Raw genomic sequence first — 27,477 nt, 5'->3', positions numbered from 1 at the left:
TCATGAGAATACCCAATTTTCATTCGAGTACAATAGCTTTTGCAGCTTCACATCTATCAATTGAACTGTTCATTCAAAATTGAATAAAAATTGTCAGCGACCTTAATGGTTTGGTTGCAAGGAAATCTGGTATTTGAATTGTTTCTGGTGTTAAACGTGGATCTATATAAAATTTCTATTCTTGTCAGTGCCCATAGATCCATTTAATGTGGCAATTTGAGCTTTTAATCATACATAGACTCCCTCCGATTTTAACAAAAGTCATTCCATGGCCATTGTGCTTGCACTTACTTCCATTTCTGACTGGCTATTACAGCCCCTCTGAGACTACTGTACCAATGTAGCCTTGTAATCTTGATCAGCCTGAGCTGAATAGAGGTGAGAGACTCAGCATTCTGAGATGTCTTTTATATTGCCCAGTTTGGAAGCTAAATTGAATAGAATTTAGGAGCAAATCATTTCCTTGCTATGCAATGACTAATGAAGAAATGCTTTCAAACATTATTTAACTATTTTTAAACAGGTAGATTCCAGGCTAAAAGCTCTCAATGCAACCTTCCGAGTCAAGAATCCAGACCAGTAAGTTGTTTTTTCCTTTCCAGTGTCACGTTGTTATACATTTTTGTAGTAGTTCTCTTTTCTTCCTGTGAAGGGAGCTGCCTTGTTCTGCAAGTTTGTCCTTGAAAACAGGTTTTTCAGGTTGAGGCTACTCTCTTGTGTTCATGTCAACTAGTGATGTAGTTATTATAGTTGATAGATTGCAAGGAGAGCTCATTTATGTGAAGTGGTTAATTTTTGTGACAACTATTGGTTTCACTTTGTGGCCTGTTAATATGGTCTTATAAATGAACCATTTGAGCACTCAATTTCTATTATAAGCTTTAATGGGCACAGGATGGAATAATGTAAACAAAATATAGATGTCAAGTATGCCTGGGTGACGACTTCAACACAGAGCTCCAATGAGGTAGTTGCGAAGTGTTAAACTTTTGGCCAGATCACATGATTTGCTGCGGTTTTCAAACAAAAGGATAAGAAGGAGGCTATTCAGCGCATCAAGTCCGCATCTGCCCCTTGAACAAACAATTTAGTTAGTCCCATGGTTTCAACATATATCCCTGTACTTCTTCCTAAAGTATTTATCCAATTCTCTTTTTGAAAGCTATTAATGAGTTTATATTTGCCACCTACCCAAGGAGAGTGCATTCCCAATCCAAACCCCCCATTGCATAAAACAAAAACAATTTTTTTCCCCTCTTATCACCTTACAAAAGCAATTATTTTCCTCGTATCACCTCCTTGTTGTTTTTGTCAGTCAACCCAAGTCTTTTTGCATTCTAATTGTTGATCCTTCGGCCATTAGGACAATTTTGTCTAAATCTTCTCTAAATCATTCCTAATTTAAAGCGCTAATCAAAGCTCTTTTGGAAATCTTTTCTATGTATCGGTCATGTTGTGAAAGCTGTGGTTTGATGGGTAGCACGCTTGCCTCTGAGTTGTGGTTTTGCTTCTACATTGTGGATTTCAGCCCTTCGCTCTGGAAACGTGAGCACATTATCCAGGCTGACATCCCAGTGTAATGATGAGGACTGCTATGCTGTCTTTCAGATGAAAAGCTTAAACAGACATGTCTACCCCCTTGGTGAAAAACCCATGGCTTTTGTTTTGAAGAGCTGGGAAATTTTTCTCTCCACCGACATCAACGCAACAGATTATTTGGTCATTATTTCATTGTGCACAGCAAGCTCTTCAAAATAGAAAATTAGTTGCTATGTTTTCTGGACTGTTACTACAATGCATACACCAGAAATACATAGAATTGTTACAGTATTAAAGAATGGCATTTGGCTCGAGCCTGTTTAAACAAGAGCAACTCTATTATTCCCACTCCCCTACCTTTTCCTTGTAGCTCTTCAACTCTATTCTCTTCAGATGATTTTCCAATTTCTTTTTGAAAGCTTGGAATCTGCGTCCACCACACATGCAGTGCATTCCAGATCATTACCACTTGCTAGGTTTTATTTAAATCCCCTTGTTGCCTCATTCTTTTGCTAATCACTCCTTTCCCTCTGATTCCCACCCCTTCCACTGAGGGGAACTGTTTCTCTATTTTGTCCAGACCACTTTTGAAAGCTTTTACCAAATATCTTCTCAACTTCCTCTCCTGTAAGGAGCACAGTCTCTGCTTCTCTTATCTATCCACGTCATTGGAGTGCCTCATCCTCCGAACCATTCTTGTAATCCTTTTCTGCATCCTCTCCAATACCTTCACATTCTCCTTAAAGTCTGGTGCTCCGAATAGGTCATGATACTCCAGTTGAAGCCAAGCCAGTTTCTTGCGTGGGTTCACCAAAATGCCCTTGCTTTTTACTCTTGCTATTTATAAAGCCCAGCAACCCATCAGCCTAATTAACGACTTCCTCAGTTTGCTCTGTCGCCCAGTGCAATTGACTGTGGAGAGCTTTGGAATGTTTTTGGAAATGAAAGGCATAGGTCCATGGGCAGCACGGTGGTGCAGTAGTTAGCACTGCTGCCTCACTGCACCACGGTCCCAGGTTTAATCCCGGCTCTGGGTCACTTTGTGTGAAGTTTGCACATTCTCCCCATGTTTGCTTGGGTTTTTCCCCCACAACCCAAAGATGTGCAGGACAGGTGGATTGGCCATGCTAATTTTCCCCTTAATTGGAAAAAATGAATTGGGTACTCTTGCATTTATTATTTTAAAAAAAAGAAAGGTACAAGTACTTTTTTGTGTAATGATCAAAAAAATTTTTTACCATTTAATAGTTTTAATTTTTGCCTTCATTTGCTGTCCTTATTTAACTGCGAATATTTTGGGTTTATTGTTCCATTAACTACATTATGTTGTATGTCTCGGGACAATGTCTACAATTTTCCAGAACCTTGGCTAGACTAACCATGTAAACAGCGTGGTTGCAAGAGCAAGCCATATGTTGTGAATTCTGCAGCAAGTAGTCATCAACTGACTCCACAAGGCGTACCCACTACCTACATAATGCAAATCAGGAGTGTGATGGAATACTTTCCACTTGCCACTTGCCTGAATAAATGTATCTCCAGTAATGCTCTGGAAGCCTGACACCATCCAAGACCAGACAGCCTGCTTGATCGGCACTCTTCCACCACCTAGAACATTCACTCTCTCCACTACCGGTGTGCACCATTTACAAAATTCACTGCAGAAACTCACGTGGCTGCTCCACCAGCACTTAACCTAAGGGCAGCAGATACATCGGCACCTCATCCCTGAAAGTTTCTCTCTAATCCACACACCATTCTTGGAACTACCATTGTTAAGTCCTAATTTTGGAACTCCCTCCCTAACTGCTGTGAGTGTACCTACACAGAAAGGGGAGGTGATGTAGTGGTATTGTCATTGGGCAAGTAATTCAGAGATCCATCGTACAACTCTGGGACTTGTTCAAATCCCATCACGGCAGATGGTAAAATTTGAATCTGAAATTAAACCATGGAACCTTTGTTGTTTATGAAAAAAATTTAAACAATCTGGTTCACTAATATCCTTTAGGGAAGGACATCTGTTGTCCTTACCTGGTCTGGCCCACATGTGATTCCAGACCCACAGCAATTTGGTTGACTCTTAGTGCAGAATGAGCAACAAATGCTGGCTATGCTAGAGGCACTGGCATCCCATGAAAGAAAAAAAAGTGGACTGCAGCAGTTCAAAGGTAACTCTTCACCACCTTCTCGAGCCCAACTAGGATGGGCAATAAATGCTGGCTTTGGCGGTGTTACCTACACCTGAAGAACCTAAAGAAAATTCTGAATTGGACCAGAATCCGATGGTTTGACTCCAGTTTGCTCTGATTTGAATTCCACCATTGTAACTGCATGTTTAAAACATTCTCCTGTTGTGTTCTGCATTGGTTGGGAATAAAGTCTACAGAAGTTTCTCTTTCAGCTTCATATTTAGTTGCAACACCAATTGTGGACTGTATATGTGTTGCTTGTGCACAGTAAATTACATTTATACATATTTAAGCTATTATTGCAGATCATAGAATCTCCACAGTGTAGAAGGAGGCCATTTGGCCCATCTAGTCTGCAACAACCCAACTCTGAAAGAGCACCTCACCTAACCTGCGCATCTTTGAATGGTGGGAGAAAATCGGAACACCCGTAGGAAACCAACGCAGACACTGGGAGAAAGTACAAAACTCCGTCGCCCAAGACCAGAATTGAACCTGGTCACTGTGCTATGAGGCAGCAGTGCTAGCCATTGTGCCCCCCTTTTGTTCATTTAAAAATGTTTTTATCCAACTCCAGACAATGTTTCCAATGTTATGCTTTCCTCCCCCCTCTCCCTGTGTAAGACTCTGCATAGAGCTTTACTATCTCCAGCGAACTTTAAAGAAATTTGTTTAAATTAATTCGTAATTTTTCTTCAAGGGCCCTGTAGACTCACTGGGCCAAATGGCCTCCTGCACTGTAAATTCTATGATCTACCGGATATGTGCATCGCTGGTTAGGCCAGCATTTATTGCCCATCCCTGGTTTCCCTTCAGAAGGTGGTGGTGAGCTGCAGCCTCGAACCGCTGCAGTCCTTGAGATGTAGGTACACCCACTGTGCTGTTAGGGAGGGAGTTCCATGCTGTTGCCCCAGTGATGGTGAAGGAATGACTATATATATTCCCAAGTCCAGGTGGTGAGTGATTTGAAGGGGAACCTCCAGCTGGTGAGGTTCCCAGGTATCTGCAGCTCTTGTCCTTCTGGATGGTAGTGGTCGTGTGTTTGGAAGGTGCTGTCTAAAACCTTGGCGAGTTACTGAAGTTCATCTTGTCGATGGCACACATGGCTGCCACAGTTCGTCGGTGGTGGAGGGTTTGAATGCTTGTGGAAGGGGAGGCAATCAAGCAGGCTGCTTTGCCCTGGATGGTGTCAAACTTATTGTCTTGTTGGAGCTACACTCATCCAGGCAAGTGGAGAGTATACATTACACTCCTGACTTGTGCCTTGTAGATGATGGACAGGCTTTTGGGGGGGGGGGGGGGGGGGTCGGGTCAGGAGGTGAGTTACTTGCTTCCTAGTCTTTGACCTGCCTTGGTAGCCCCATTATTAATATGGCTAGTCCAGTTCAGTTGCTGATCGATGGTAACCCCCAGGATGTTGATTTGTGGGGAATTCGGTGATGGTAATGCCATAGAATGTCAAAGGACAGTGGTTAGGGCCTCTCTAGGAGATGGTCATTGTCTGGCACTTGTGTGGCACAAATGTAACTTGCCACTTGTCAGCCCAAGTTTGGCTATTGTCCAGGTTTTGCTGCGTTTGGTCATAGACTGCTTCATTCTCTGAGAGTCACGAATGGTGCCGAATATTGTGTAGTCACCAGTGAACATCCCCACTTCTGACCTTATGATGGAAGGAGGAGGGCAGCACGGTGGCCTAGTGGTTAGCACAACCGCCTCACGGCGCTGAGGTCCCAGGTTCGATCCCGGCTCTGGGTCACTGTCCGTGTGGAGTTTGCATATTCTCCCCGTGTCTGCGTGGGTTTCTCCCCCACAACCCAAAAATGTGCAGAGTAGGTGGATTGGCCATGCTAAATTGCCCCTTAATTGGAAAAAATAATTGGGTAATCTAAATTTATTAAAAAAAATATTTTAAAAAAAATAAAATGATGGAAGGAGGTCATTGATGAAGCAGCTGATGATGGTTGGGTCCAGGACACTATCCTGAGGAACCCCTGCAGTGATGTCCTGGAGCGGAGATGATTGATCTCCAACTGCCACAACCATCTTCCTTTGTGCCAGGTAAGATTCCAACCAATGAGAATTTCCCCCTGATTCCCATTGACTCCAGTTTAGCTAGGGCTCCTTTATGTCACACTCTGTTAAATATCAAGGGCAGTCGCACTCACCTCTGGCATTCAGCTCTTTTTTTGTCCATGTTTGGTTATAATGAGGTCAGGAGCTGGAGTGCACGTGAGCAGGTAATTGCTGAGTAAGTGCTGTTTGGTAGCACTGTTGATGACTCCTCCATCACTTTGTTGATGATGGGGAGTATAGTGATAGGGCAGTAATTGGCTGAGTTGGATTTGTCCTGTTTCTTCTGGGCAATTTTTCACATTGCCGGGTAGATCATAGAATCATAGATTTTCTGTGATCTACCTGGCAGTGTGGAAAATTGTTGCAGATACCAGTGTTGTAGTTGTACTGAACCAGCTTGGCTAGGTGTGCGGCAAGTTCAGGAGTACAAGTTCTGGAATACAAGGCTTCAGTGCTATTGTCGGGGCCCATAGCATTTGCAGTATTCAGTGCCTTCAGCCATTTCTTGACATATTACATAGAATTTACAGTGCAGAAGGAGGCCATTCGGCCCATCGAGCCTGCACCGGCTCTTGGAAAGAGCACCCTACCCACGGTCAACATCTCCACCCTATCCCCATAACACAGTAACCCCACCCAACACTAAGTGCAATTTTGGACACTAAGGGGAATTTATCATGGCCAATCCACCTAACCCGCACATCTTTGGACGGTGGGAGGAAACCGGAGCACCCGGAGGAAACCCACGCACACACGGGGAGGTGTGCAAATTCTGCACAGACAGTGACCCAAGCCGGAATCGAACCTGGGACCCTGGAGCTGTGACGCGATTGTGCTATCCACAATGCTACCGTGCTGCCCATCAAGTGGAGTGAATCGTATTGGCTGAAGACTGATATCATTAATGCTGGGGATCTCTGGAGGAGACCGAGATGTATCATCCACTCAGCACTTCTGGCTGACGATTGTTGCAAATATCTCCGCCTTGACTTTTGTACATATGTGCTGGGCTCATCTATCATTGAGGATGGGGATATTTGTGGACCCTGCTCCTCCAGGTGAGTTGTTTAATTGTCCATAAGACCAAAAGACACAGGAGCAGAATTAGGCCACTCGGCCCATCGAGTCTGCTCCGCCGTTCAATCACGGCTGATATTTTTCTCACCCCCCATTCTCCTGCCTTCTCCCCATAACCCCTGATTCCCTTATTAATCAAAAATCTATCTATCTCTGTCTTAAAGACACTAGTGCTTTGGCTTCCACAGCCTTCTGCAGCAAAGAATTCCACAGATTCACCACCCTCTGGCGAAGAAATTCCTCCTCATCTGTTTTAAAGGATCGTCCCTTTAGTCTGAAATTGTGTCTTCTGCTTCCTCCAAGTGGAAACATCCTCTCCACGTCCAATCTATCCAAGCCTTGCAGTGTCCTGTAAGTTTCAGTAAGAGCCTCCTCATCCTTCTAAACTCCCAATGAGTACAGACTCAGAGTCCTCAATGCTCCTCATACGACAAGCTCTTCATTCTTGTGAACCTCCTCTGGACCCTTTCCAAGGCCAGCACATCCTTCCTTGGATACAGGGCCCAAAACTGCTCACAATACTCCAAATAGGGTCTGGCCAGAGCCTTGTATAGTGTCAGAAGTACATCCCTGGTCTTGTATTCTAGCCCTCTCGACATGAATGCTAACATTTGCTTTCCTAACTGCCGACTGAACCTGCACGTTAACCTTAAGAGAATCGTGAACAAGGACTCCCAAGTCCTTTTGTGCTTCTGATTTCCTAAGTATCTCCCCATTTAGAAAATAGTCTCTGCCTCCATTTCTCCTTCCACAGTGTGTATCCTCACACTTTTCCACATTGTATACCATCTGCCACTTCTTTGTCCACTCCCAGCCTGTCCAAGTCCTTCTGCAGCCCAGCTGCTGCCTCAATACTACCTGCCCCTCTACAAACTGTCGTCCACCATTCACGGCTGGATGTGGCAGGACTATAGGGCTTTGACCTGATGCATTCTTTGTGGAATTGCTTGGCCCTGTCTATTATTTGCTGTTTGACACACAAGTAGTCCGGTGATGTAGCTTCACCAGGTTGACGCCTCATTTTTCGGTATGCCTGATGTTGTCCCTGGCATGCTCTCCTGCACTCTTTTATTAAAAAAAAAAAAAAAAATTTTATTGAAATTTTTTGAAACATGCATAGCAACAGAACAATAATAATAATAACAATAATAAACACCCCCCCCGGCACCCGTAACAGCGCATATAATGAACCCCCCCCCCACCCAATAAACAACAAAATAAATGAACAATAATCAAATTAACTTAAACAATACCCCCCCTTCTCCCCCCCCCGGTTTCTGCTGCTGCTGACCTAGTTCCTTACCGTTGAGCCAGAAAGTCGAGGAAAGGCTGCCACCTTCTATAGAACCCTTGTACCGACCCCCTCAGGGCGAATTTGTCCTTCTGCAGCTTAATGAATCCCGCCATGTCATTGATCCAGGTCTCCACGCTCGGAGGTGTCTCACCATTGCAACAAGATCCTACGCCGGGCTACTAGGGACGCAAAGGCCAAAACACCGGCCTCTTTCGCCTCCTGCACTCCCGACTCCACCCCAACCCCAAATATCGCGAGTCCCCAGCCTGGCTTGACCCTGGACCCTACCACCCTCGACACCGTCCTCGCCACCCCCTGCCAGAATTCCCCCAGTGCCGGGCATGCCCAAAACATATTGGCATGGCTCGCTGGGCTCCCCGAACACCTAATGCACCTGTCCTCGCCCCCAAAAAACCTGCTCATCCTTGTCCCGGACATATGAGCCCTGTGCAGTACCTTGAACTGGATGAGGCTAAGCCTCGCACATGAAGAGGAGGAGTTCACCCCCTCCAGGGCGTCCGCCCATGTCCCCTCCTCAATCTGCTCCCCCAGCTCCACTTCCCACTTAGCCTTCAGCTCCTCTACCGACACCTCCTGCATCACCTGGTAGATGTCAGACACCTTCCCATCTCCGACCCACACCCCCGAAAGCACCCTATCCCTTACCCCCCGCGGGGGCAGCGAAGGGAACCCCTCCACCTGCCGCCTAGCAAACGCCTTGCCCTGAAGGTACCTGAACATATTCCCTGGGGGGAGCTCAAACTTCTCCAGCTCACCAAGGCTCGCAAACCTCCTGTCAATGAACAGGTCTCTCAACTTCCTAATGCCCGCCCTGTGCCACCCCAGGAACCCGCTATCAATGTTCCCTGGGACAAACCGGTGGTTCCCCCGCAGCGGGGCCTCCACCAAGCCCCCCACTTCCCCCCTGTGTCGCCTCCACTGCCCCCAAATCTTGAGGGTAGCCGCCACCACCGGGCTCGTAGTGTACCTCGTTGGAGGGCGCGGCAACGGCGCCGTTACGAGTGCCTTCAGGCTCGTACCTTCACAGGACGCCATCTCCATCCGTTTCAATGCTGCCCCCTCCCCATCCATTACCCAATTGCGTACCATCGAGACATTAGCCGCCCAATAGTACCCAGAGAGGTTGGGCAGCACCAGCCCCCCTCTATCCCTGCTCCGCTCCAAAAAGACCCTCCTCACCCTTGGAGTCCCGTGCGCCCAAACAAATCCCATAATTCTGCTGTTCACCCTCCTAAAAAAGGCCCTCGGAATGAAAATGGGGAGGCACTGAAACAAAAACAAAAACCTCGGGAGCACCGTCATTTTACCGGACTGTACTCTACCCGCCAACGACAGCGGCAGCATGTCCCACCTTTTAAACTCCTGCTCCACCAGCCTAGTAAAATTAAGCTTATGCAAAGTCCCCCAACTACTAGCCACCTGAACCCCCAGGTACCTAAAACTCCTCACTGCCCTTTTTAGCGGGAGCCTACCAATCCCCTCCTCCTGATCTCCCGGGTGTACAACAAACAGCTCACTCTTGCCCAGGTTCAATTTATAGCCCGAGAAACTCCAAAACTCGGCAAGAATCTCCATCACCTCCGGCATTCCCCCCACCGGGTCTGCTACATACAGCAGCAAGTCATCTGCATAAAGCGACACTCGGTGCTCCTCCCCACCCCGCACCAGACTCCCTGAGCGCCATGGCCAGAGGCTCAATTGCCAACGCAAAAAGCAAGGGGGAACAGGGGACACCCCTGCCTCGTCCCACGGTAGAGCCTGAAGTACTCGGACCTCCTCCCATTTGTTGCTACACTCACCATCGGGGCCTCGTACAGCAACCTCACCCATTTAATAAACCCCTCCCCAAACCCGAACCCCTCTAACACCTCCCACAAGTACCCCCACTCAATCCTATCAAAGGCCTTCTCCGCATCCAATGCCACCACAATCTCCGCCTCTCCTTCTGCCACCGGCATCATTATCACATTTAGCAGCCGTCGCACATTAGTGTTCAGCTGCCTCCCCTTCACAAAACCCGTCTGATCTTCATGTATCACCCCCCGGCACACAATCCTCTATTCTCGTGGCCAAGATCTTCGCCAGCAACTTGGCGTCCACATTCAGCAGTGAAATTGGCCTATATGATCCACACTGCAAGGGGTCCTTATCTTGCTTCAGGATCAGGGAAATCAGCCCCCGTGACATCGTTGGGGGCAAAACACCCCCCCTCCCATGCCTCGTTAAAGGTCCGAACCAACAGGGGGCCCAACAGGTCCACGTATTTCTTATAAAATTCAACCAGGAACCCATCCGGTCCCGGCGCCTTCCCCGACTGCATGTGGCCAATCCCTCTGACCAGCTCCTCCAACTCGATCGGCGCCCCCAGTCCCTCAACCTGCTCCTCCTGCACCCTTGGAAATCGCAGCCTGTCCAAAAAGCTCTCCATTCCCCCTCCCACCACCGGCGGCTCCGACCGGTACAGTTCCCTGTAGAAGTCCCTAAAGACCCCATTGATCTCTGCCCCCTGCCACACCACATTCCCACCCCTATCCTTCACTCCACCAATCTCCCTAGCCGCGTCCCGCTTGCGAAGCTGATGCGCCAGCATCCTGCTCGCCTTCTCTCCATACTCGTAGACTGCTCCCTGCGCCTTCCTCCACTGTGTCTCCGCCTTTCTGGTGGTCAATAAATCAAACTTGGCCAGCAGGCTACGCCGCTCCCCCAGCAATCCCTCCTCCGGGGCCTCCGCATACCACCTACCTACACTCAACAGCTCCCCCACCAGTCTCTCCCTCTCCCTCCTCTCCCCCCTCTCCCTATGGGCTCGGATGGAGATCAGCTCCCCCATAATCACCGCCTTCAGAGCCTCCCACACTATCCCCACCCGGACCTCCCCAGTATCATTGACCTGGAGGTACCTCTCGATACATCCCCGGACCCTCCGACACACCACCTCATCAGCCAACAACCCCACGTCCAGACGCCAAAGCGGGTGCTGGTCCTGCACCTCCCCCCATCTCCAGATCCACCCAATGCGGAGCATGGCCCGAAATCGCTAGAGCCGAATATTCGGCATCCTCCACTCTTGGGACCAGTCCCCTACTCAGGACAAAGAAATCGATATGGGAATAAACCCTGTGCACGTGGGAGAAAAAAGAGTACTCCCGAGCCCTCGGCCTCCCAAACCTCCAGGGATCCACCCCTCCCATCTGGCCCATAAACCCCCTCAACACCTTGGACGCCGCCGGCCTCCTGCCTGTCCTTGAACTAGAACGATCCGGTAGGGGATCCAGCACCGCTTCAGCGCCGGAAAACTGATCTGATATCCACGCCCCTTGCCTCCAGCTCCATCCCCCTCGTCCCGCAGCACGGGAAACCAGAGGAAAGCCCGTGTTTTCCCACTGCCCCACTCCACCCCCTCAGCGCACCTCCCAAATAGCAGTCCCACCCCATCCACCAACTCCGTACAAACAAAAACAGATCAACCACAGACCCCAACACCCCCCTTAAAACACAAAACCATTACCAACATCATCCGAAAGCGAGAAAAAAAACCAAACCGAATAACCAGCAACAGCATAAACAGTGATACAAAAAACCCCCACAGCCCCCAATCCCTAGTTCGAGTCCAACTTTTCAGCCTGCACAAAGGCCCACGCCTCCTCCGGGGACTCAAAATAGTAGTGCTGGTCCTTGTAGGTGACCCACAGGCGCGCAGGCGGCAGCATGCCAAATTTCACCTGCTTGCTGTGGAGCACCGCCTTCGTCTGGTTGAACCCAGCCCTCCGCTTAGCCACCTCCGCACTACCAAATTCTCCCACTTGTTGCTCCTCGCCTTCTTGGCCCATCGCAGCACACACTCCCGGTCACTGAACCGATGGAACCGCACCAGCACCGCCCGCGGGGGTTCATTCGCCTTAGGCCTCCTGGCCAGTACTCTGTGGGCCCCCTCCAGCTCCAGGGGCAGATGGAAGGATCCTGCCCCCACCAGCGAGTTCAGCATCACGGCCACATAGGCCGGCGGGTCCGACCCCTCCAGCCCCTCCGTGAGGCCCAGGATCGAAACGCCATCACCTCGAAACGATCTTGCCACTTTTTGTGGAGCGCCTCGTGCATCTCCACCTTCCCCACGAGGGCCGAGACCGCATCCTTGCGCTCAGAGGCCTGCTGCTGCAACTCCAGTATCGCTGCACCCTGAGTTGTCTGGGTTTCCAGCAGCTTACTCGTCGTAACCTTCAGGGATTCCAGCAACTCTCCTTTCAGCTCCGTAAAATAGCGCAGAAGGGCCACCTGCTGCTCCTCAGCCCACTGCCTCCACTCCTCAGGGGCTCCACCTTCCCCCGCTTTTCCAGGGGAGCTGCTGCCGTTTTTCTCCTCTCCCCACTCCGGGTCCGCACCATAAATCCCGGGGTGTTTTGCTCCAGACCCCTTTATCCACCGGGAATCGTCGAATCAGCGCTGTTTGGTGCCCTTAAAAGAGCCCACAAGTCCTATTAAAGCAGGAGCTGCCGAACGTGCGGCTTAGCTCCACATAGCCGCAACCGGAAGTCCTCTCCTGCACTCTTCATTGAACTAGGGTTATCCCCTGACTTGGTGGTAATGGTTCTGAGAGATATGCCAGGCCATGGGATTGTCAATTGTGGTTGAATACAATTCTGCTGCTGCTGATGGCTCACAGCACCTCATGGATGCCCAGTCTAATTGCTAGATCTGTTCGAAGTCTATCCCATTTAGCTGGTAGTGCCGCATAACACGATGGAGATTATCCTCCATGTGAAGACGAGACTTTGTCTCCACAAGTACTGTGCAGTGGTCACTTCTACCGATACTGTCATGGACAGATGCATCTGCAACAGGCAGTTGGGGAGGATGAGGTCAAGTATGTTTTTCTCTCTTGGTTCCCTCACCAGTCCCAGTCTAGCAGCTATGTCCTATAGGACACAGCCAGCTCAGTCTGTGATGGTAGTGCTGAGTCACTCTTGGTGATGGACAGTGAAGTCTTTCTTTCTCCCCCTGCCGAGCATATTCTGCACCCTTGCCTCCCTCCGTGTTTCATTAAAGTGGTTTTCAATGTGGACTAATGATTCATCAGCTGATGGTGGCTGGTACGTGATAATCAGCAGCGGGTTTCCTTGCCCATGTTTAAACTGAAGCCATGAGCATTCATAAGTTTTCAAAACAATAGCACCAAGCACAAAAAGCAAACACAAGGTCTAAGCTCAATGGCCCACCCCTCCCCCTTTACAACATCTTATGAATCCCATCACCTTCAAACAGATCCCCAAACAACGGAAGTGCAAACAGACAGGATAAATGGAGAGACAGAAACAATTATGCATGCAAAAACTCAAGCAGATGTCTTTCCTCTAGACCATGTCAAGTGAGAACTTTCCTTCACCACAGAGGCCTCCCCCCCCCCCCCCCCTCCATTTTTTTCCTTTTTTTCTTTTTTACAAAAAAAAGGGAAGAAACTGTACCTTGGTACAGACACTGAAAGGTCAAAGTTAGATAGCTCAAAAAAAAACCCTTCTCTCCCCGGTCATCGCAACTCAAGTTACAGTGCACCACAGAACCTTTTGATTAAAATCGCTACCGACCAGTTTTTTAAAAAAAAAAATAATTTTTATTGAAAAATGTTGTATTTATACAACAACATCGAACCATAATAAAATACCAACAATAACAATAATGATATCAGTCATAAACATTCGCTCCAGGAAAACCCCTCCCTCGCTCCAGGAAAACCCTCTTCACTCTCGGAGTCCCATGCGCCCACACAAAGCTCAAAATACTGCTAGTCGCCCTCCTAAAGAAGGCCCTGGGGATGAGGATGGGCAGGCACTGAAAGAGGAACAAGAACCTCTGAAGCACCGTCATTTTGACGGACTGCACCCTCCCCACCAACAACAATGGCAGCATGTCCCACCTCTTGAACTCCTCCTCCATCTGATCCACAAGCCTGGTGAAATTATGCTTGTGAAGAGTCCCCCAGTCCCTGGCCACCTGCACCCCCAGGTACCTAAAACTCTCCCCTGCCGACCTAAGCGCGTGCCTACCAATTCCTTCCTCCTGGTCTCCAGGGTGCACCACAAACACCTCACTCTTGCCTAAATTTAGTTTATAGCCTGAAAAGGTCCCAAACTCAGCTAGCAGCTCCATCACCCCCGGCATCCCTCCCACCGGGTCCGCCACATACAGTAACAGGTCATTGGCATACAATGACACCCTATGTTCCTCCCCACCTCGCACCAAACCTCTCCACCTCCCTGAATCCCTCAACGCCATCGCCAACGGCTCAATTGCCAATGCAAACAACAAGGGGGACAGGGGGCAACCCTGTCTGGTCCCTCGGTAAAGCCGGAAATACTCCAACCTCCTCCCATTCGTGGCCACACGTGCCATTGGGGTCTCATATAGCAGCCGCACCCAACTAATAAACCCTTCACCAAATCCAAACCTCCCCAACATCTCCCATAAGTACCCCCACTCCACTCTATCGAAAGCCTTCTCCGCATCCAGCGCCACCACTATCTCAGCCTCCCCCTCAATCGCCGGCATCATGATGACATTCAGCAATCTCCGCACATTCGTGTTCAGCTGCCTTCCCTTCACAAAACCTGTCTGGTCCTCGTGCACAACCCCTGGCACACAGTCCTCTATCCTGGTGGCCAGGATTTTTGCCAGCACCTTAGCATCCACATTGAGGAGAGATATGGGCCTGTATCAACCACACTGCTGGGGGTCCTTGTCCCACTTTAAGATTAACGAAATCAGCGCCCGCGACATCGTCGGGGGCAAAGTCCCCCCTTCCCACGCTTCATTAAGTGTCCGCACCAGCAAGGCACCCACTAGGCCACAAACTTTTTTTATAAAATTCCACCGGGAACCCATCCGGCCCCGGCGCCTTCCCTGACTGCATCTGCCCGATCCCCTTAACTAGCTCCTCCAGCTCAATCGGTGCCCCCTGACCCCTCCACCTGCTCCTCCTGCACCTTCGGGAGAGAAAGCCCGTCGAGAAACCTCTCCATTCCCCTCCTCTCCACGTTGGCTCTGACCGGTACAGTTCCCCGTAAAAGTCCTTGAAGACCTCATTCACCTCTACCCCCTTCCGCACCACATTCCCACTCTTGTCTCTCACTCCAGCAATTTCCTTAGCCGCATCCCGCTTGCGGAGCTGATGAGCCAGCATCCTACTCGCCTTTTCACCATGTTCATACACTGCCCCTTGTGCCTTCCTCCACTGTGCTACCACCTTTCTAGTGGTCAGCAAATCAGATTTAGCCTGTAGGCTGCGCCTCTCCCCCAACAGTCCCTCCTCTGGTGCTTCTGCGTACCTCCTGTCTACCACCAGCATCTTTCCCACCAGTCTATCCCCCTCGCTCCTCTCCCTATGTGCCCGGATGGATATCTGCTCCCCACGAATCACTGCCTTCAGGGCTTCCCAGACCATCCCCACCTGGACCTCCCCTGTATCATTCACCTCGAGGTACCCCTCAATACTTGCCCGGACCCTCCTAAACACCTCCTCCTCCGCCAACAACCCCACATCCAACCGCCACAACGGGCGCTGGTCCCGCACCTCCCCCATCTCCAACTCTATCCAATGCGGAGCATGGTCGGAGATTGCAATGGCCGAATATTCGGCCTCCTCCACTCTCGGAATCAGTCCCCTACTCACCACGAAGAAGTCTATCTGAGAATAGACCCTATGTACGTCGGAGAAGAAAGAGTACTCCCGTGCCCTCGGCGTCACAAACCTCCATGGATCCACCCCTCCCATCTGGTCCATAAACCCTCTCAGTACCTTGGCCGCTGCCGGCCTCCTACCCGTCCTGGAACTGGACCGATGCAGTGGAGGATCCAACACCGTATTGAAGTCCCGTCCCCCCCCCCCATAATCAGACCTCCCGCCTCTAAATCCGGGACCCGTCCCAGCATACGCCTCATAAAGCCCGCGTCGTCCCAATTTGGGGCATACACACTAGCAAGTACCGCCTTCTCTCCCTGAAGCCTGCCCCTAACAATAACATACCTACCCCGCTTATCCGCCACCACCTCCAATGCCTCAAACGACACATTTTTCCCCACCAGAATTGCCACTCCCCGGTTCTTCACATCCAACCCAGAGTGGAAAACCTGCCCCACCCACCCCTTCCTCAGACGGACCTGGTCCGCCACCCTCGGGTGGGTCTCCTGAGCATTGCCACATCTGCCTTTAGCCCCCTTAGATGGCCGCTTCACCGGCCCATTCAATCCTCTCGCATTCCAGGTGACCAACCGGATCAGAGGGCGCCCCGCCCCCCTCCCCTGCCGACTAGCCATAGACTGTCGACTGCCCGCCCCAGGCCAGCACCCCCCGCCCGACCCAGTCCCCACAGCGACAACACCTCACCTCTGTCCCTCCAGCCCACACCAGCTCCTTCCTGACCCTGCCAGCAGCAACCCGGTATTCCCCTCTCTCTCTCTCTCCTCTCTCTTCCCCCCCCCCCCCCCCCCCCCCCCCAAGGCTAGGAACCCTCCTAGCCGCGAACCGTCCTCCATTGTAGTTCCGTGGGCCAGCTAACTTCTGCTGACCCCGGAAACTCCCGCCAAAAACCCGACCCCTCCCAAAGTGGGATCATCCCCCATCCTGTCCCTCCTCCAGGCACCGCTCCAGCGCGGGGAAGAACCAGTTAAGGCCCCGCCTCCCCCTGACATCGTCTCCACCCCCCAGCTCAGTTTTCTATTTTTATTAAGTCCTTATGGGTCACCCAGATTGTTGTCTTTCATAAAGCCCGCCACTTCTTCCAGCGTGCCAAAATATAGTTCTCATTCCTTGTAGCTTACCGAAAAGACGGGCCGGGTAGAGCAGTCCCCATTTTATTCCCTTCGCATAGAGGGCCACTTTAACTTCATTAAAACTCGCCCTCCTCTTAGCAAGTTCTGCTCCCAAGTCTTGGTAGACCCGGATCTCGGCTTCTTCCCATACAAACCGTTTTGTCTTCCTAGCCCATCTCGTGATGCGTTCCATGTCCAGGAATCAGTGCAGCCTCACCAGCAATGCCCTCGGGGGGGTGGGGGGGGGCTCACTACCCTGGGGCTTGCGCATAAGTGCCCTGTGGGTCCGGTCCACCTCCAACGGCCTATCGAACGCCTCTGCCCCCCATCATTTTTTTCTTTAACATCTTCACAACATACGCACTGGCATCCGATCCATCCTTTCCATCGCGGAGACCGACGATCCGAACGTTCTGCCTGCGGCAACAATTCTCCAGGTCTTCCACCTTTTCGAGCAGCCGCTTTTGCCGATCCTGTAAAATGCCAATTTGCATCCCAGTGGACTGCTCCTCTTGTTCCATCGCCTGTTCCTGTAGCTTTTGGATTGACTGTCCCTGGGCCGTCACTGTCGCCTCCATCTGGTTGACAGCCTCCTTAGTTGAGGCTACCGCCTTGGTCAGGTCCTCCGCACATTACTTACGGTACCGGGCAAACTTCTCATCCAGGTATGTAACCACCATCGACCATTGAGCCGACGGGGCCTGGATCTCACTTCTGCTATTGCAGCCACCAAGCTCAGATCCTCACTTCCAACCAACTTTTGATTCCTTCTTTTGCAATCAATTTTTGCGCGTAGTTCCATAGGATAGGGGTCGCCTTCTCCTCCTCTCATTTTAATCCACTTGTGTTAGAAAAGTTTTGAGTGGCAATCCAGCATTAAAGCCGTCAAAAAACCACCAAAAGCGGGAGCTGCTAAATGTACGATTGTTCACAGCATAGTCGCCACTGGAAGTTGAGGTGCTTGTTTTTAATCATGAAGTAACCACCATGGTTTAAAATCGAAAACTTGGCCGTACTTTTCTGGAACAGTTTATTGTTGTTAAATTTTGCGTTGCAAATAAATAGAGCTGTCTAATTGAAGATTAAGATTAAAAGTAAAGAACTATTCATCTGTTCACAGGAGATTTATGGAGCTGAAACATTATGGAGATGAATTGCAGTCCATCATATCGCACCTTCTACGAGTCAGAGCAGTATGTAATTCCAAGTTTATATTTTGCCAGAATGGTCATTCTTCATGTATAAGCTTGGAGAGTTAAATGTTGGCAGGCTATTTGACTGTTATTCTTCCAAACCTGATACTGTCGCATGTGTCGTACACTTTTCCCAAGAGTAGGTACTGGATAGCAATTGAGAGCAGTGAACCTGGCTCCCATCCCACAATTTGCTCATTTTTCAGTCATTTGCATAACACAATACTTGGAAATGGAACAACTTTCTAGTGCCAATAGCAGACAGAGTCTAGGGAATTGGTTTGATACAGTGGAACCAGCCTTTTGGAGCTTGCTGCAAATTGTGAAATTATATCAAGATTTTGCCCCAACGTAGTTGTTGGCCATGCATCGATAACAATTCATTTTAGCGTTCCTAATTTAATTTCCAAAATACTTAATGTAATTGCAGAGAGTGGCAGATCGTCTGTATGGTGTATACAAAGTGCATGGAAATTATGGACGAGTTTTCAGGTAAGTTGTAGGATGTTTACCTACTTCACCTTTGGTACATTTTATAAGGGATGTCTGATGTTTCATGAGTTATAAAATGCAGGAGTGATGTGGTTGTATGAAATATACCATGCTGGGTTCCCATAATTTACTAATCTGATTTATAAACAGAATATTGTTTTCAAAGGAATCCTTTTATCAAGCATCCTAGAATATAACGTTTTAGTAAAACCTTCTGCTGCTTTTGAACTTATTTTTGAGAACATTTAGGGATTGTCATTGAGTTTTTAAAGGACAGCTATGTTACATGGGCTGCAATATAAATCCTCATCTTTGGTGATCACATGCTGGCGAGTATGATTGTCTACCTAAGAAACTGTGTTACTAGTCACGGTTCTGTGGGTCTTTGCGTGTCTGATGAGCCGAATCCTAGTCTCATCTTCGACTGCACACTTGGCAGGTATTTCCAGGAAGAGTGGGATCGGTCCTTGGACTCTAGAGCGTTGTCATTCCTTTCTCCCGGGTCCTTTTCCAGCGGTCCTCCCAAGAATTGTGTCCCTTCAATCTGGAGCTTCCTCCAAGTAAATCTCTTCTGAGCAAGGGCCTACCAGGCATTGGTATTGTGTTGCATTTCTTGAGGTGAGCCTTCAGTGTGTCTCTGTAGCACTTCCTTTGTCGTCCTCCTCTTGTTTGGGAGCCTTCTCTGAGCTGGGCGAAGAAGATTTGCTTTGGCAGTCGGGACTCTTACACCCTAAGCACATGGATGACCCAGTGGAGTTGGTTTTGGATGATCATGTCCTCTGCTGGTGTTCTTGGCTCCTTCAAGGATGCTGATGTTAGTACACCTGTCCTCTCAGTCTCGGACAGCGTGGATAGTGCCTCTCCAGCGCTTTAAGGTGGCGTCTGTGCATAGTCCAGGTTTCTGAGCTGTATCGAAGAGTTGGGAGGCGATTGCCTTGTTCCGCAGGTGTCAGCACGAATGTTGCGGTCATCAAAGACTCTCTTTAGGAGTTGGAGGCGCTCACGAATTGAATACAATGTTTCCGCATCGATTTCAGCCTGAGGTAACTCCCCAGGTTGGGGAAATAGTCCATGTTTGGTAGGGTTTCTCTGTTGATCTTGATTGAGAGAGTTTTTGGAGAGTTCTTGCCCTGGGGTGGGTTGAAAAAGCACTTGAGTCTTTTTGATGCAAAGGTGTCGCGCATGGCTTGGAGATTCTCTTCTGAGTGGAGATAGCAATGTCATCTGCATAAAAGTTTCATGAGCAATGTCAGTGGGTTTTTTTTTCTTGGATGTTTTCCATCCATCCTGTGGATGTCCACCCCACTGGGGAGCTTGTTCTTGACAACGTGAAAGATGGTGGCAATGTAAGATGGAGCAAAGGGTGGCAGCGATGTCACATCCCTGTTTGACTCCAATGAAGACTGTCACCGATATCTTATCACAGTCTGAGGATGTTAAGAAATTTCTTTCGACAGGAGTCTTCCATAACCCTTCCCGATTGGCTGAGTCAAAAGCCATGGTCAAATTGATGAAGGCCATGTACAAAGAACAATACAGCACAGGAACAGGCCTTTCAGCCCGCCAAGCCTGCGCCGACCATGGTACCTGCCTAAACTAAAACCGTCTGCACTTACTGAGTTCGTATCCTTCCATTTCCGCCCTATTCACATATTTGTTGCGATGCCACTATCGAACCTGCTCCCACCACCTCCCCAGGCAGCGCGTTCCATATATTTACCACCCTCTGTGTGGGGGGGAAAAAAAAACTTACCTTGCACATCTGTTCTAAACTTTTTCCCTCACACATCTGTTTTAATATTTTCCCCACACACTTTAAACCTTTAAACCTATGTCCCCTAGTGCGTGACTCTCCTACCCTAGGAAAGAGCATCTGACTATCCACTCTGTCCATGCCACTCATCTTGTAGACCTCTTATCAGGTCACCTTTCAAACTCTTGTCGTTCCAGTGAGAACAGACAGAGTTTATCTAACCTCTCCTCATAGCTAATGCCCTCCAAACCAGGCAATATCCGAGTAAACTGCTTCTGTACCCTCTCCAAAGCATCCACATCCTTCTGATAGTGTGGCGACCAGAATTGTGCATAATATTCCAAATGAGGCCAAACTAAGGTCCTGTACAGCTGCAACATGACTTGCCAATTTTTAGATTCAATGCCCCGACCAATGAAGGCCAGCATGTCTTATGCCTTCTTGATCACTTTATCCACACGTGTTGCCACTTTTTGTGATCGGTGGACACGCGCACCCAGATCTCTCTGCCTGTCAGTACTTGCAAGAGTTCAACCATTTGTTGTGTAATTCCTACATGCATTGGACCCTCCAAAGTGCATTACCCCTCACGTGTCCGGATTAAACTCCATCTGACATTTCTCTGCCTCGAGACTCCAGCCAGTTTATATCCTGCTGTATCCTCTGACAATCCTCTTCACTATCCGCAACTCCACCAATTTTTGTGTTGTCTGTGGACTTACTGATCAGACCAGCTACGTTTTCTTCCAAATAATTTATGTACACCACGAGCAACAAAGACCCCAGAACTAATCCCTGTGGAACGCTGCTAGTCACAGCCTTCCATTCAGAAAAGCAAGGTAGAGTGATTGATGTTGCTCCTGGCATTTCTCTTGAAGTTCCAGAGCAGTAGAAATCATGTCCACTGCTCCACGTTTCGTTCGGAAGCCGCACTTGCTTTCCGGAAGGAATTCTTCAGATTGGGAGAAGGCGACTAGCAAAGATTCTGCCAGGAAAATCATTGCCAATGGAGAATGGGAGATTCTTCAGTAGTTTTTTGTCTCCTTTATTGAAGTGATGATGATGATGACTGTATCCCTGAGGTCGGCAGGAAATTCTTTTCTTACCCATATTTTCAGGAACAGCTGTTGGAGATGATGGGTGGTCTCCTTTCATCCAAGTTTGAAAATCTCTGCTGGAATCCCGTCCACTCCTCTCCCGCGTCTTTTCCGACTTCACGTGTTTTTTAAAAAAAAAATTATTTAGAGTACCCAATTCTCTTTTTAAAATCCAATTAAGGGGCAATTTAGCATGACCAATCCACCTACCCTGCGCATCTTTGGGTTGTGGGGGTGAGGCCCAGGCAGACTCCTCACGGTTAGTGACCCTGTGCCACACGAATCATCACGTGTTTAATGGCAGTTTCGACTTCGCCCACACTTGGTGGGTATCTTAAAATCATCTTTGGGGATTTGGGGGATTTCCTCATCTATGATTGTATCGCTGTTCAGGAGTTCTTTGACATGCTCTCTCCATTGGAGGCTGATGTTTTTGCGATCTCTCAAGAGGGTTCTGTCCCTACTCTGCACCAGTTTGAGGCCTGGGATGTTGGGTCCATTTCCTTGGTGGCACTGAAGAAGCCCCAGGTGTCATGTGTGTCAGCGAGGAGTTGCTACTCTTTGAGCTTTCTCCGTCCATTCCTGATTTTTTTCCAAGTTCTTTTTCTTTGTGCCCTCGCTGGCTGTCTTCGGCTCTTTCCAGTTTTCCTCCACCCAATTAGAATGGACACTTTGGAAATTTTGGAGAAGACTTTGCTGGAAGTTCACTAGCATGCTTGGCTCTTGAAGCTGCTCAATATTCTTTTTTTTTTCTGAACTGTTTCTTCATCTGCTTCTGGGAGTTTGCTGGACAGCCACCGGCTCATCTGCTCCTCTATGTCCATCAGTTATATGCACTGGTTATCATCGCTTTTGTGGTCAGGCCATTTTTTTTTTTCTCTGTCGATCATGTGCTAGTGCTTTGATTGTGGATGTCTCCAGAAAGTCTTGAATTTGTCTTCTTGGCAGAACAATGTGTTAGTGATGACAAACTGGTGTTTTGCTCCTTTGGTGAGCAGGAGAACCCCGTTGCAATTCCCAACTCCTTCCTTTCCAATGGTTTCTTTCCAGAAAGAAGGTTATTTTGAAAGAAATCCTTTTATAAAGCTTCCTAGAATATCAAGTTTTTGTAAAACTTCCTGCTGTTTTTGAACTCTGTAGTTGGGAGCATTTCAGGGTTGGCAATGTGCCCTTTTTAAGGACAGCTATGTCATTTAGACTGTAATACAAATATTTTTCTTTGAATAGTGAATGGAGTGCAATAGAGAAGGAAATGGGGGATGGACTACAGAGTGCTGGCCACCATATGGATGTGTATGTATCTTCATAAACAGTAATGCATTTTTCTTGATTATATTGAATTATGTCACAGATATAAGCCATCTATTCAAGTGAGTTTCAACATTTTTTGGGGGGCAGTTGGGAAGCAAAATATTACTGTCATCTTTTAAACATATCAAAATTATATTTTAAAGGCAGGAATTAAAGTAGCTGAATATTAAACCTCAAGGGAGTTTACAGTTTTAGAAATGCAAGAACATTTTGGCATTGTTCCACATCTCTTTTGAAACCAATGCCAAAAAATCATGCAATAACAAAAAAGCTGCTGTGCTGCACACTTGATGAGATCCATTTGCATCACAAAACTATTGAGAGCTTTAGATTGTTTGTAACTGGAAAAATTGGTCTCACAAGACGATTGATGCCTTGCAAACCATCGTCAGACTGAAACAATTATAGAGCTGTATGCACTGACTTGAACTGTGGTTGTAAACTTTTTAGAAAAAGTTCCAACAAAATTCTTCTAATAGTCCTGACAATATAACAATTGCTGGGTGCTCTGAAATAACTGCACATCATTTTTACTGTTTTGAAGATTTGACATGTCAAGTTAGTCATTTAACTTGAATTGGACTGCATTTTAATGCCACTTGTGGAGAAGCAAAACCCGATTGTTTAAAAAAACGTAGCATGACCATAAGTGATTATTGCATTTCAAGCACGGTAGCATTGTGGATAGCACAATGGCTTCACAGCTCCAGGGTCCCAGGTTCGATTCCCGGCTTGGGTCACTGTCTGTGCGGAGTCTGCACATCCTCCCCGTGTGTGCGTGGGTTTACTCCAGGTGCTCCGGTTTCCTCCCACAGTCCAAAGATGTGCAGGTTAGGTGGATTGGCCATGATAAATTGCCCTTAGTGTCCAAAATTGCCTTTGGTGTTGGGGGGGGGGGGGTTACTGGGTTATTGGGATAGGGTGGAGGTGTTGACCTTGGGTAGGGTGCTCTTTCCAAGAGTCGGTGCAGACTCGATGGGCCGAATGGCGGCCTCCTGCACTGTAAATTCTATGATTATGATTAAACTTGAACTTTTTCATCTTTTTTAAAGATATGCAGCATCTATTGATGACATTCTCGAAGAGGAGGAGCACTATGCTGATCAGTTAAAGGAATATCTCTTCTTTGCAGAAGCTCTTCGGTGTGTATTGTGTCCCTGTTTGAATCTCAAATAATATGAGAAAATAGGACAAGTCAGTTGGAGCTTGCTTCTACATGTACAGAACATTCAGTGATATTACAACTGTGTTCTGATGTGTGAGGTGGTGGGATAGTGATGAGCATAGCTGCCTTCCAAGCAGTTGACCCGGATTTGATTCCTGGCCATCGCAGTGACTCTTTATAATTTGTGTTCTGATAAAATATTGCTTTTGGATTGCTCAGAGTTGAGGTTTCCATGTTGCGTTAGCCATACAATCTTCCAACTTTCACCATATACTGTCTTATGGTGCTATGCACAGCTATTGACCATGTATGAAGCTATTATCTGAAAATGACTAACTGAAGTTGCTGCAATAAAAGATTGGGACAAATTAGTTTTTACAAAATGTAATGTTTGATCCAGTACTAACCAAAGATCAATTCTCAAAAACATCATTAAATGATGAATGTAAAATGATATATGTATGTTGCAGTTTGATTTCAGCACTCGGTCTAATAATAATCCTACCTTTGCCCCTTTACAGAAGTTCAAGCAGAGCCTCCACTGCCTCAGGGCAACTAAGAATATTAGTTATGTCCATGTTCTAAGAATTAAGAAAATATGAAACTCCATAAAAAAGCAGATGGGAAGAGATCTATTTGTTAAGATTTCTAATTTCAAAAGTAAATAACCCTCAATTTATCAAAGTGTCCCTTGAGAATTTTGATTGAGGAGATAGGGGAGTGAGGAAACAAATGGTGGAGCAGCAGCCATGGTTTTAGTATGGAGTCGGGAGCAGCAGTCCTGCATGCTTGGATGTGTTTTTGAAATGTCTTTTTGGGTAGCAGTTCAGAGAAGCTGCACGTATGCCATGTTCTGGCCCTCTAGGGAAATTCAGTTATACATAAGCGTTTAAACTTTAGGGTTTGATGTGTAACTAGGATGTGGATACTTCGTTGGTGTACCAACATCTGGTGTGGAATGTGCGCACACCTGCTATCAGCCATATTGGCACTTCACCTGTAAACCAAGAGCAGTGGCCGGAATTCCCAGGCCGTTGGGATTCTCTTTTCCAGCTGGTGGCACACCCCGACAGCATGGGGTGGCTTCAACAGAAAATCTCATTGACCAGCGGTGGGAAGAGAATCCCGCTGCCAGCGAACTGTGTGCTGCCAAGAAACACGCGACTAGAGAATACAGCCTCATGTCTTGGATTCCCAACTTGGTGTGTTTTTAATGTATCCTAGAAATGGCCTTCAATTAGTGCACAGCTAATTTGTGGAACTGTGACAAACCATTGTAATATTGTCTCGAGGCAAAGACTTCTGATTATTTTTGCAGAAAATCCTAATTTCTTCTCGTTGCATGAGGAAACCAAATTAAGCTTCAAGATTTAAAAGATACATTTTAAAATAAGTATGGGCTGTTTTATTATATTGTTTTAAAAGCTATTGGTAATGTAGGACTTCAGACAAAAATGGGTGGAATTATTTGATGGTTTTATGCCCGATTTGAGTTCACCTGCATAGGTAATGTTTTTGAAAAAGCTTAAGAGATGGTGCTTAACAAGTAGCTCCTACTATTCTTATGATCTTGATGTACAAATAACAAATGTGATGAAGTTGCAATGTGTTTCAAAATTTCAGTTTGAGGATTATCTCGTCCAGAAATACCAAATTAAAATTGTGATGTGTAATTGTAGTGGATGGTTTGAAGCTTGAAACGGTGTAAGTGGGAAGAGGATTTTGCACTAGAACATTTAAACATAGAAACAAATTGAAGAGTTGAAATCTGGTGCAAAGTCAGATTAGCAGTTGTACAAGCGTTTTCTGAAAATTTAACATCATGTCAACTGTTGGAAAGTCTGACTGCTTGTCTCAAATTCTGCTTTGGTATCGTTCTGCATGTGAACTATTTGGCACATAATAATCCGACACTTCAAGTTCAAATGTTTCCGTTATTAAATTCCAATTCAAATATAAATATGGGTGTTATCCCATTATAAATCTCTGGAACTTTTTGCAGAAGTAATTGAATCGTGGAAACTTTAAATTAGGGTAAGAATGAAATGTTACACTTGGTATATTTACAATTTTTTTAATTCTAGGTCTGTATGTAGAAAGCATGAACTGCAGCAGTATGATTTGGAGATGGCTGCTTTGGATCTAACATCAAAGAAACAACAAAGGGAGGAGCTAGCTACTGGGGTGCGACTATGTTTCCTTCTTTTCCACCACCACTCCATTAAGTAATTAGTGTGCCACACTATTGGGTTTTGTTTGGATGATTAGTTTTCACTGCTTTGACCCTTCAATGTACATTTCCAGATGTGCCGGATTTATTTTATTCGGTTATTAATGTTGCATAATGAACAAAGCCACCAGCATATTGTTTCCATGAGGAAACAAAGAATCTCAATTGTAAGTGGCTTCCCAGAATTTTGAATTTGGCACATGCTGGTCACTTCCTAACTTGAGTTTCATGTTCCTCCTAGTTTTCTTTCTCCTTTCTGGGTTTGATTGGCCTTGGTCAGATCTTTATGAATAATCGCATAACTATTCTAATAAATTGTACTCAAATTTGAACTACTCGTACACAGACACTTTTTTTTTCCTCCTTTCAAGATCTGGGGCGTGATTCAGTGGCCACGGTACACCTGAAAAGCAACTCGCCGCAGTGCAGCGTGGCCAATTTAAAAGCCCAGAGACCCCACTCCCAGGACCTACCTGGCTTGCAACGCCTTGCGAGATCAAACTGTTCTCATGGGATGTTGCGGTATAAATCCCACCCATTGTGGGCTGGGTCACATTTTAGAAAATCTGCATGTATTCTCCCACTAGTGGCTGGTTTAGCACACTGGGCTAAATTGCTGGCTTTTAAAGCAGATGAAGGCAGCCCAGCAGCACGGTTCAATTCCTGTACCAGCCTCCCCGAACAGGCGCCGGAATGTGGCGACTAGGGGCTTTTCACAGTAACTTCATTTGAATCCTACTTGTGACGATAAGCAATTTTCATTTCACTAATATGCAGTTTCCTGAGTTACCCTAGGCGTTGGGATCTGTCCCCTCTGCCTCAGATGGTACCGTTCAGCACTGCTCCCCACAAACGGGGACAAGACAGAAGGGCATTCGTGGGGGTCTCTTCGGGGATCAGAGGCCCCAGGTGCATGCCCTTTTGGCAGGATGGTACCCTGGCAGTGCGAGCCTGACAGGGGCACTGTTCATTCTGAGTTACTTATCAATTTTTTTGAAGCAAACGTTTGTAATCCAGTGGCGCAGATTAAATTTGCAGTTGGGTAGATGCACTCCTCTGCAAGGAATAATTGAGTTATTTTGTTACAATCCCAGTTTTTTGTATAACTGAACGGGAAGATCCCAGAATAGAACTCTGGCTCTAAATACTAACTTAAACTGTTTTTATAAAACATGGAAGAAGAGTCACAAGACCACTAATTAGATTCAGCAACAAAAAAAATTTATTAAACATGGAAAAAT

At 47.4% G+C, this 27,477-nt stretch overlaps 1 protein-coding gene across 1 annotated transcript in view; it reads left to right on the top strand.

Annotated features, from left to right (window-relative positions):
* The window catches only part of snx4 (sorting nexin 4), a 103,913-nt gene that overhangs the window by 50,577 nt on the left and 25,859 nt on the right, over positions 1–27,477 (top strand). The window contains exons 7-12 of the mRNA XM_038790298.1: positions 524–579; positions 18,116–18,188; positions 18,619–18,680; positions 22,758–22,823; positions 23,894–23,983; positions 26,091–26,190. Of these exons, the coding sequence (XP_038646226.1) occupies positions 524–579; positions 18,116–18,188; positions 18,619–18,680; positions 22,758–22,823; positions 23,894–23,983; positions 26,091–26,190 (447 nt within the window). The remainder of the gene's footprint in view (positions 1–523; positions 580–18,115; positions 18,189–18,618; positions 18,681–22,757; positions 22,824–23,893; positions 23,984–26,090; positions 26,191–27,477) is intronic.

This window comes from Scyliorhinus canicula, chromosome 2 (genome assembly GCF_902713615.1).
Source record: "Scyliorhinus canicula chromosome 2, sScyCan1.1, whole genome shotgun sequence".
In the NCBI taxonomy this organism is placed as follows: domain Eukaryota; kingdom Metazoa; phylum Chordata; class Chondrichthyes; order Carcharhiniformes; family Scyliorhinidae; genus Scyliorhinus; species Scyliorhinus canicula.
This window is presented reverse-complemented; position numbering and strand designations above follow the sequence as displayed.